Source organism: Protopterus annectens, chromosome 16.part0 (assembly GCF_019279795.1).
Source record: "Protopterus annectens isolate FY-2018-M chromosome 16.part0, PAN1.0, whole genome shotgun sequence".
Lineage (NCBI taxonomy): Eukaryota > Metazoa > Chordata > Ceratodontiformes > Protopteridae > Protopterus > Protopterus annectens.
In genome coordinates this window covers 43506011-43518207 of record NC_056750.1, presented here as the reverse complement: position 1 = coordinate 43518207, position 12197 = coordinate 43506011, and the positions used below count along the sequence as shown (strand labels likewise).

Below are 12197 nucleotides of genomic sequence, written 5' to 3'. Positions count from 1 at the left end.
CAACGCATTTCAGAAAAATCAGATCAACTGTTAGTTTCCTTTTCAACAAAAAGACTAAGATTACCAGTATCTAAGGTCAGTTTAGCCAAATGGGTTACAGACTGTATTTCTTAGATTTATTTTCAACAAGACATGGCCTTCCCAAACCTCCCAAGACTCGGTCAGATCCATGGCTGCTTCATCTGCTTTTTTGGTTGTGAACACCTATTGATAAGATTTGCACAGCAGCTACTTGGTCCAATGCTCATACCTTTGTTGCTCATTGCAAATTGGATCTTAGGTTTACTATCAAAATAAAGAATTAACGTTTGGCAAACACAGGAATGCAGAACGGCAGTTGGCCAATTCCCGTGCTTCTGAACGTTAAATGAGCAAGAGTCTTTTTCAGCGAATGTCACTGTGCCTTTGCTGATATGTGCTCAATGTTTTGAATAGAGATCGTAGTATGGTGCAGATTGGGAAATTGATCCCTTTCCTCACTTCAGTGCAATCTCAGAGTTGGAACATATAGTTTGCATGGGGTTCAGGAGGTTTGCCCCCCCCCCCCCCCGCAAAAAGTGAATGCCATTTTAGGAATTACACTTACCTTGGCACTTATATGGGCATCACATTCAATATTCAGCAAAAATGTCAAATCTTCTGAATTTGTTCATCAAATTCAACATTTTCACCTACTTAATATGCAGGAATTCAACATTGTCTTTCGATGCAAAATACATTTCCTTCCCTCCCCCAAAACATTGAGATTTTGATGGTAAACCAGATATTATGTTTAGAAACAAAGACACCTTTAGTTAGATGGTACTCTGGAATATCCTTCCATGAGGGCCACTCAAGATCAGTATTGCTGGGGACTCTGTCTCATGGATTGAGGAAGAATGAAAAGGACAACATCAGATTTAAAAGTTTTGTACTCATCATAGCAAGGCATTTGTGTTGCCATATTCATTCTTCTTCAACTTCCTTGCCATCTGTCCCCATCCTTCTATTTCTGGAGAGACATATAGGACTGTGTTTTGTAACCTACAATTCCTGGTTTAAACTCTTCCTTTCTCTGTCAGTTATTCGTGTCTCAGTCTAGCTGTAGGGGCGTATGGCAGCAAACTCAATCTGAGGTAATGGGGATGGAATAGAGCATTATAGGTAGAAGGAGGAGCTCAGGAGTTGGATCTGAAGCCTGGAGTATGTGGCCGAGTTGGATCTGAGGATTGGATCCAAACCAATGGAAGAATGAAAATGGACACCATAGATGCCCAGTTATGGTGAGTACATAACTTTTAATTTTGTTGCATGTGAATATTATGTGAAGAGGTTGCAAGCAGTTTTCTTGTTTGAAGAAAGATTGTGAAGATTATATCCATTATGCCCCATATTACCTGTTTACTCTCCCTTGAAGTTTCCACTTCTCTCTTTTTTTTTTTTCCTTAATCTTTTTTTTTTTTTGCACCCACTGCCTGTTGCCCATAAGACCCACTGTTGGTCTGCTGGTCCGTTCATTCACATCTGTGGTTAGATCTGATCAAGAGGGCCTATCATTTAAACAGCCATCAGGGTGCTTGGGATTTTTTGCCTGAAACAGTTACCTTCCATGCATACTATAGTACAGAAGAGGGCACATGCAATGGACTGATGCAAAGGATGTCCCCTTCACTTCCACAAGGGCCATTTCCTTCAACAGTCCTGCTCTTCTCCAAAGCATGGGAGGTGATTTCCTCGGTCTCTACCAGGAAATTCACACCTATCCAGTGTGTCCCTGAGTGCTTGCAAACCTCTGTACTACCAGGGAGAGGTGAATAGGCCACACTTCTTCATTCCTTTCCCTCCCTGGGCTTCTCCAGTGCTGGGACCACTGGTTCAACCCTGGTTACCTTGGCTGCACTTAAGGAAACCAGTCTTATTGCCTTTGCTGGTTATCCCAGAATAAATCTTGAAACTGCACAAGCATATACAAAACTTTTGCATCTATCAAACCTTCAGCACACTTGAAGCTTATGAAAGTGTGTGGGACTGTGTGTGTGTGTCTAAGTGCACGTGCACTCTGGTTCCCCCACTCTGAACACACTGAGCTTCTCATTAAGCTGGTAAACCATCAGTCCCCTGGTTGAATAATGTTTTTCTCCTTTATTGTTGCAGGACCAGGCACATGTCCATCTACCTTTGATGTCCTGTGGACTGGTGAGCAGGTTATTGCTGGCATCCCTTATGAAGGGTGTCCAACTCTCTTTTTTATCTTTCTGTCTTTGCCTTGCATCTTAATAAGTGTTTCTTTTTGCTATGTACTGGGTCACTTTCCAGAAGCTGGTAGAATGCCTCTGATGCTTTCATCTTTTATGTAGAGAGTGCAGGAAAGTGCAGCAGATGAAATTCCAGGTAGTTTTCCTTCTTAGCCTGGACTGTCTTGTTTATCCTTCACTTTTTTCTGCACACCTTATTTTTTTGATAATGTCCTGGGCTTCTACATTGCACCACCAGCTTTCCTTATGTACCTTATTTCCTTACCTGAAGTCTATAACTCTAATGAGAGTTATTATTTATTATGTAATCCACCTTTTCAGATAACCGTTCTTAGGAGGGATTCAGAGGGATAGAGCAAGATTCTTAGCTAGAATCAAGAATATCCCTGAAAATTATAGACAAGTTGATAGGTACAGTGTGTGTGTGTGTGTGTGTGTGTGTGTGTGTGTGTGTGTAGTTGGGGTTGGTTGCAGTGGGTTGCTCCCTTTGGTCCAAGAACAGAAAGTTGAAATATATTTCTAGTTTGCTACTTGTACATTTATTCATCCATTTGACTGCAAGCATAGATCTGAAGTTTACACAGTTATTTAAGTGTCTTTGTATCGGTCTACTTCACAAGACCAAACCGAAACTCAAAACACAGAGACCAAAAAACCAAACTGTTAAAATCCTGAAACAATCAAAAACGCGACCCGAAATTACAAAACACTGACCAACCTCCAATATAAAACACAACAGAAACCACAAACACATTTCCTACAAATATTACCCTACAAAGTTAAGTCCTCCCACTACATACCAAAAAAATTTAAAACATAGAGGATGACGTACAGGAAACGGAAATACGACACTAATCACCAACACTATAGCAACAGTAAACAGCCATTATAAAACCCAACCAGCGTACCTAACCACAACCACACCCTGCCCACCAACCAGTACCAGCAAATCCAAAACATCCCACTGAATATTCATAACAGTAGCTATAGCACCGACATGGATATTCATTACAAAAAAGAAACTTAAAAAAAAATCATAAAATAAATTAATTTTACATTTTTGCAGGGGGGCTACACTCCTCAAACCCCCTGTAACTTACATATACCTATTCCAAGATCGTACTACTGTGCGGAAATGGGTGGATTTCCTGTTCTGCTCAGCTTGAGATGTCAGCTTTTTACACATTCAGTCATCTAAACATTGGTAAAGTGAAGTTTCAGTTAACTGAAACTTGTACTTTTTCGTCTCCGTAATCTGAAAGTCAGTCTACTGACATTTTGGTAATGTCAGGTAGACCCCTTTGTATACAATAAGTGTCTATCACAGTCCAGACAGGATGTGCATCATAGCAAGTGATCATTGGCACAGTGACATAGTAGTAGCTTTGTCATCTCATATCACTTGGTTCTGTGATTCACTTTTTACCTGCGATTCCTTTTGGGTATTATGTGTATATTGTCCCTGTCTCTGTATGGGTTTTATATAGGTTTATAGGTAAGTACTAGGCGTTCAGTCTGCAGACCATTTCAAATGTAGCCAAAGAACCCTATTCAAAAGTTCCCATAACTTCAAGTAGGGCAAGACAAGATAGACTGGGGAAGAATGTGAGGCTGCCCATCCTGTTATGTAGGTTTACCTTGAAGATAGCAAGGCTGCTACTTCTCTTCACATGCAGTGGAAGTTTGTTCCAAAGGTTAGGGATACATTGGGATGGGAATCAATCACACCGAGTCTAATTTAGCTCCTCATGAAGATTTAGTTCCTTTAACCTAGTATTTGAGGTACCAGCAGTTCTTTGAAGGAACAGGATGTCAAATAGGTTGGATCTTTCATGGTTGAAATGGCTTGACACTGTCTCCATGGAGGAGTCTGTGAGGGACTGAGTACAGAGAAAGGGCTGCCAATCTGTCTTGATAACTAAGATTTTTACAGGACACTGATCTTTTTAGGTATGAATCTTTGTCCCTCAAGTTGTGTGATATGTTTAGACAAATGCGTGCCAAAATGTGCATTACATTCTGTAATTAGTCTGATAAAATGAGTAAATGAGAATTAAGACTTTGGATCAAGTGGAGATGCCCGTGTTAAGTTTGTTTATGCCATCTGACCTTCAGCTATGTAATGCATGCCTTTGACCATTTGTGCTTTGCTTTTTTAATGCTAGAGTAATACTCAGAAGTAATTATCTGAGTATAGAGAGGTAAGCACTAGTCCTAGACAGAACGTTTATTATCCTTCTAAGCATTTATCGTCTCTGTTTGTTAGAGAATACTGATTTGTCACCTTTCAGCATTAAGCTTAGGCCACAACTTATCTTTTCTTTGATAATAAAAAGAGGCTGAATTTCTTTTTACCATGTCTTTTGTTCAGGCTATCATTAAATCAAAAAGGTGGAAAAACTCTTAAGATGCACCTCAGATCCTGTGGAATCCTGTGACTTTGTAGGGGCCTTCTCTTCCCTTAGACCCCTGCTTAATTCAGTTACTTCCCACACTTATTACAGTGCAGTCTTGGGCAGTTAGGATGTGTTGAAAGAATGGAAGAAAAGGCTAAAAAGGAAGACAAAGTCTCGAAAAGACAAAAAGGAGGTAGGCTTTTGGATGATATTGGGCTAATATGGGGCAACTGGAAGGGGTACAGGGGGACCGTTGTGCATCAGAGAAGCTCCATACTGTCATTTATCAAAGACTGCAATTCAGCTAAGGCCATCCATGTTGATTACAGTAAGACATCTGCAGTGTATATAGTCAACAAAGGTAGAAGGAGTGGTTACCAAGGCAGTTTTTTGGATGATGACTGTGCCTGACCCTGTCTGCTGTATGACCATAGGTAAATGGGGATTGACCTGTCCTCATATAACACCACCCACTCACCTCTTATTGCAGTCCCCCTATTGAAGCCTCCAGCTGCCACTGTCTGAAACGTAATGCAGACTTCACCATCTTCAGTTGTTTTTGTCACAATAAGATGTACTCAGAAGTCCTGCTCTCCATCAGTCCCGTCCTTCCAGCTTCTCATAGAATGCTAACTAAATTGTCTGTGAATATTTTCTCATTATTTTATCTGACTTCTTGTTGACATGTTTTGTTTGGAGTCCTGTGGAATTTTAAAGTAATAGTTGGTTAACTTGATGTCCATTATGTCCCCAGAAAAGCTGTACAAATACGCTCCCTGTCTCTGTGTGGGGTTTATTCTACCAGTATAGACTCCCAGTTACTGCATCATTTTTGTTTGGTGGAGACTACAACTTCTCATACAGAGAGCATTGTGCCATGTTAGTAAAAATGTTTCTTGCACTTGGTCAGAAAACTTTAGAGCTGTTTTAGAATATAAACAAATCATGGTGCTAGCAATGGTGGTACCCACTGATTCCTCCTACAGTAAACCTTTGGCATGTGTCTTTAAACTCAAGATGTTGCCTAAAAAAAGACGTTAAAAACATGAAAATGCCAAATAAGCCAGTACCTAAACAGGTAGTAGGCAGCAAGCATGAGACCATAGTTACTCTACCAGTCCTGCCGAGACCTTAGGACACTGAGTCTGGTGAAATGCTGTGTTAATCCCTGACCCTCCACTGTGTATCCCCACTTGTCCTAGGCCTTTTAAAGGCAGGATTCACTCAGCTGCTGCTTGTCAGGTCTTTCTGAATGTGAATAAGACATCTTAAAATGGACATAAATTTTTATGAACCCACAGTGGACACCCTTCCTTCCACTGTTTAGCTGCACAATCACAGGATTAAGGTTTAAGTTACTATATCCCTACAGTTTTGCTGCAGGAATAATCAGAAATCCCAGTGATTTTCCAGGGGCATAGGACTCCCAAATAAAGTGTGGTGGCCTTGATTCCACTAATGTTTGAGTCTACATTCCCCGAGTTAGACACCCCCCTCCACCAATACCAGTTCTTGTCTCTGCTAAATTTTACAATAGATTGATATGTGGCTGAATGAAACAGAATAAATCCTCTGGCCCCACCTTCCACTTCAGCAGTGCTTCTGTCTGATAAGAGGAGAAAGGAGTCCTCTTTGTAAGATTCTGCTGGTTGTGAATTAGATGAGGATGACTTAGCTTACTCCTATAAGATTTGGGTTATAATACAGATGATGAAGAGGATACTGTATTCTTGGATTCTACCTCGAAGCAATGTGTCCTTCAAAGAGATACTCCGTGTGATGAAGGCACAGTGTAAGTGGGTATTGACAGAGGTCTCTGAATTACGTAAACAGTATTTGGACCTCCTAGCTTTTGAACAGACAACACCAGTGGCTGTTTCTTCAGTTTCCTAGGCCTTTGTGGCCACATAAAGACTATTAAGCCTATAGCTGGATTCACAGCTGCCAACACAGCAGTATCCCCAAAAGGTTTTGCAGACTGTCCGACAACTGCAAATACCTCTACAATAATCTTGGAAGAAAGCCAGAAGTGGCCTCCCTAGATGCAACCAGCTACTAAAACTGTTCATTGGCCTGAACACCCAGCCTGGGATGCTGGACCATTATGGTAAGAAAATGTAGACTGCATCTACATTATCATTTAGAGCCTTGAACTTCAAAAAACATGAGATAAATTATCATTGGATATCCTCAGACAAATGGAAGCTATAGAAGAGGAAATTCTCTGCTGTAAAGCTCTCCTTGACAACATTTGCAGACTGACCTAGACAGCCCTCAAGTTGGGAGAACACACCAGTGCCACCATGTGTGGATGGAATGTGGTAAAGTCATTATGCCAGAGTGCAGTCACCGATTCAGTGCTGCCCACTAAACAAAATTATGTTGTGTTGTTTGGACCCTCATTTGGACTTCCATCTCAGGCGATGTTTAAAAAATGGAGGAAGGGAGGACGGCATTATAATTGGTAAAACAGCTTTTTCATTCACTCATACGCAAGTACAGGATGAACAAAACCAACTATCAGTGTCCTGTTTTACAGAAGAAAATTGAAAGCAGACCAATTTAGAAAGGGAAGACCTTCTTGATAAGACAGTCTTAGAGAGAAGGAAGGGGAGGGAATTAAAGTTCTTGCCTTCTCAGGAAAGCCAATACTGACTGTGCAACCAAAAACCCATTCCTTTTCCCTTACTTCCCATTTTTATTAAGGCTGCTTTGCTCGTCTTGGAAGGAAGAAGTTCTTATTTCAAACAGAACAGTGTTTGCCTCCAGATAAATTTCTCCCTTATGCTTGTGTTATTGTCAACGTTGACATTAAACCAATCAACCTACCATTGTTGTACCCTTAATGTCAGAGCAGAGGGGAAAGCATACTGCAGTTAATGCATGTTCAAGATAAGTTGCGTACTACTAATCCAGAACTAAGTATGTACAAAATGTAACCAATAGTTTGTGTCGTACACCCTAGGTAAACAGAGCAGCTTAGTATCCAAAGAATGTTTATCTCAATAGTTAACAAACTGAATCATCTACTGAGATGAAAAGACTAGAAAACATGGAAAGAACAGGTCAAAGCCCACGGTATCAACTGCAGACTTCTTTAAGTATGTCTATGAGATTGTCATCTGGACAGCTGTGTACACGTTTTCTGAGCATTACAAGATGAATGTCCAGTCTGTGATCAGAGTAGACTTTACATTTGTCATACTTCCAAGGCAAACTGTGATGGGACCCCTCTCCTGTGAATTGATCAGTGCTTTAGCACTGTTCCTGTAGATAAGGACTGAGTTGCCAAAACTGATCCCTACAAAGCACATGGTACAGTTGTGCCAAAGTGATCCCTGCAATGCACATGATACAGTTGGGTGAGACATACACACCATTACAGAAGTTTAAGTATAGAGATTGATTTTTTTTTTTTTTGCGCCTTTTATTGGCAAATCATTCATCTCTGTCCCAGCCAACTGGGCAGTTTGTTCCCCATCACTGGGGTGAAGGTTGATCGAGATAGGTTATCATTTCCAGCAGCTATCTGAGGTGGCCTGAGATTTTTTTTGAGTCACTAACCTGCACTGCAGATGTCCCATACCATCACAGGGTCTGATTAGCCAAGTGTTACTACCCTGTGGTATGTTGGTAAGAGAGTGTCATATATCATATAACCCCCTTGAAAGCAGCACTCTTCATGATCTCAGATCTCCTGGGGATTTTAGTACAGCAACGAGTGTTCAGACATGTGCTTCACCCCATCCCCCAAAAGCAGGCATGCCAGCAAAGTCATGTCACTTCTTTCTTCCCTCATGTAAGCAACAGCAGGCACACAAGCCGTTATACAAAGCTGTGTTATGTGTTTCATAGTCAGGGGTTTATTCTTTATGCCAGAGTAGCTAATGAGTATAGGGATTTAGGCAGCAGTATATTGTCCCAGCCTCCTTCCCTGGGGACTCAGGGATGGTATTAGAGACCATCTGCAAAGGGCTGGAATTAACAGGGGGAGTAACTAAGAAGGAAAGGGGTGTCCTTTTATCACCTTCTACTCTTCTGTTTTGGCCAGTAATAGAAAAGATGAAAGCCTCACACAATCATTAAGTTAGTTTAAAGGGAATGTCTCCCAATGTGTAAGAACTAATGCCTGCAAGTCCTCAACATCTTTACAGATTGAAGACTGGGGGCTTGTCCCTAAACAAGGTACATTATATGGTGAGCATTATAAAAGTGTGTGCAGACTGCTGCACCTATTAGTCATACATCAGACTGACATCCTGGGAAAGGGAGGAGTTCAGCCATGTCAGGAAGACATCTTTAGAGATCTGGTTAGGATCTTCATATAGCTGTGGGAGTAATCCAGAAGGGAAAACATCTTCCCATGATGTACCCCATAGGTAAGGATTCTACTGCACAAGTGATCACAGTTCTTTTAGTGTTTTAAAAGCAAATGTACTCAGCTGTGCTTATTAATTGATCACTGGTAGATAAAAAACAGTCTTCCAGAAGAGATGTAAAGGCAAATAAGTGGAATATTGAAAAGTGAACTCATCAGCCAATAAGTAGGTGACACTAATTTTTATTAAGATATTGTGAAATGATACCCATTATCTTTGCACTGTTTTCTTGCACCAAAAAAGAGCATTTCATTACTGAAGGGCATGGGATGAAATTGTCATGGTTCCATTCCAGGGAAAGCTGAACATTTTTGTAATATAAAATGTGATGGGCAAATGCAACAACTTGTCAGATGAAGTTATGAAGTCCAAAACAGTCACAGACAATAAGTGTGCATTGTATTATTTATTTATTTGCATTTTGTTAACAGGGATAGTCCACTGGGCCAGAAGAAACCAGTTTCAGTAGAGGCCCTGAGGGAAAAACTCCATGATAAAAAAAAAAAATAACAATTTAAAATTTCAAATAAGATAAAAACAGCAATTGGTTTGTAAAATAAATTACAATCAATAACATAGGAGTAGAAGTACAAGTTTTACAGATCTAAAGATCTTTTGTCGGTCAGAGACATTGGTTAGAAGAGATGTAAGAAAACATATTTAATTTAATTATATTCAAGTGGGCAGATTGGAGGAGCGGGTGTCTGTCTGAAAATTGTGCACATATTTTCCAAAAGTGTCTGTCTGGTAAAGATTGTATGAGAAATTGTGTTCATTTAGAGTTAACACATTTAGTGAACTCTGGCTTGTACTTGTTAGAGTCTGTGTGGATATTGCTTTGCTTGTGTTTGTTGACCATCTCTATCCTGACCATCAAGCCATTCCATTCAGTTGTGACCCATATGTGGGTCTTTACCTGCTGGCAAAAGCCACATGGGAAATTCCCATAAAAGTCAGTTTGAAGTGATCGGTCTCCTTTTGACCAATTCTATACCCGATATACAGTAATGTCACTGTGGGTCTGTGTCCACAGGTACGCCACCAGAGGGATCCCCATTATATGCAGTAGGACTGAAGCCTATATCCTTCATCATGGAACATAGCCTTTCTAGAAAACCTCTTCCCCTTTCTCAAGTGAGCTGGCAAACTTCTGGTCATTCCCATCCATAGAGTGGTTTTATTTGCATATTTCGTTCAGAGAGGTTTATGTTCAAAATTTAAGAAAAGATTGATGATGATCTGAATTGTGCATGCACTCTGACTTAGGTGATATGTCCTTAAAAGAAATTTTTACATTAAGTGACATGCTGGCTTTTGTTTGATGTCCAGGTCAGGAGCAGAAGGACCGGGAACTAGAACTGCATATGCCCACCCAGATGGACATGAGCAAAAACCTCAGCTTTATGGCTAAATTTGTGGAATTACAGGTAACAACATAGCAGTTTATTCCTTTGTACTATCATATTATTATCTAGGACTAAAAATTAATGATTGTCCATGTTTCTTGGTTCATAGGAGATTACCAGACTAATGGCTTAAGGGCCCTAACAAGCTTAGCTAATATAACCTGATTTTACCCGATATATGGCCCATAGGGGCAAGAGGATGGCATGAATTTGTGTCTGCGTGTTGAGTATCTTACGTTTGCCCCTGTCCATAAGGGACACAGACACTACCCCAGGTGTGAATTTGCAATTCCCCATCTATAGAGCCAAACTACATATGAAGAAAGCCAGGGAAGGGCTCTGCTTAACATGAATAGGAAGTCTATTTCAAAGAAGGGACGACCTCAGAGATACATATCTGTCTCTGTAGAATTTTTTGGGACAAGTCATCAGATTAAGACTTTGCATTGCCACATCACAGATTTATTGTTTTGTTGTGGGACAAGTCATCAGGACATCTGAGCTCCAGCACTGTTTAGAACGCTGCTCTGTGAGCAGACATTTTACTTTCTTAAATAAACATATATTATTTTCTTTTTATTCTCTGAAAGTAACAAAAATATTAAACAAAAGTGGACCATTGATTTCTGTAAGGATTTTTTCCATAGCTTGTACATTCTTCATTTTACAGGACTGACCCATTCAGTTACTTTCTTTTTATCCCAGCATTATGCGCAAATGAAAGTTTATGCCTCTACTGTTTGTAAGTCTTGTGGACATCTTCACTAGTTTGTAACCGTGAATCCACTGTATAGATATTGCACTGTCTTTATATGCCTTCTATCTATTACTAGTTATAATGCAACTGTATTTTTTGTATATGTCAAAACTAGTGTTAGATGTGGAGCTTTTCTCCCTGAGCCTCTACAGTAAAAGGTTTTTATCCCACATGGACTTTACTGGTAAACAAAGTAAAATAAATAAATACAATATAAACTTTTTTTTCCTTAAATGTGTTTTTCTCTATTACTAATTTTATATTGTTGTCAAACTTTGCAAATTTTCTTGGATTAAGGCTGAGAATGGTCCATTGGATCAGTGCTCTACCCCAGTTAACAAATGAGTAAATAAAACCAATGACTGATCTACCCCGGTTAACAAACGAGTAAATAAAACAAATGACCGATCTACCCCAGTTAACAAACGAGTAAATAAAACAAATGACTCTACTAGGTGAGCACAGCCCAGGGCCCCTAGCCCAGGAACAAGTCATTTGTTTTTCAAGTTTTATTGGGAGATTGCATTGCAGATGTTGGATTTTACCCTTAAAGACTGATACAATACTGGTTCAAGATCTGACACTGACTTTTCTGCCTTGCATGATGCCTATGGTGTGCCCACGGCTATTGGGCCTTGGTTTCCTTGCCACCCAGTTTGTACTTTCCTCATGCAAGCCCTTAAACAATCCTTTGTCCTGGGATGCTGAAGGAATTGGAGCTGACAACCCCTTAGGCTCACTTGGGGAGTCTGACAGTGATGGTGATGATGATGTCTTTGTCATTGAGACAGGTAAGATGTTTGAGCACTCTAGTTCCTTGAACTCCTCCTTAGCTTGCCTTTTCTTTGTCAATCCTTGCTGCTTATAATGTCTTTTAGGTTGGGCTTCCATCATCTTCTCTTCCCTTAGACTAATGCTGAGGTGCATGACTGTCATTCTACCTTGCAGCCAGCTTTGGAGGGTGTTTCCTTGGAAGCTTAGCAGCACCCTTGCTTGCCATATTAGAGTGATTTATCATCTCATTA

The 12197-nt window shown here is 40.3% G+C and overlaps 1 protein-coding gene across 3 annotated transcripts in view; it reads left to right on the top strand.

Annotated features, from left to right (window-relative positions):
- The window catches only part of POMT1 (protein O-mannosyltransferase 1), a 1532857-nt gene that overhangs the window by 1176379 nt on the left and 344281 nt on the right, over window positions 1-12197 (top strand). For all 3 annotated transcript variants that reach the window (XM_044058401.1, XM_044058399.1, XM_044058400.1), the window contains one exon: window positions 10339-10436. In XM_044058401.1, the coding sequence (XP_043914336.1) occupies window positions 10339-10436 (98 nt within the window). The remainder of the gene's footprint in view (window positions 1-10338; window positions 10437-12197) is intronic.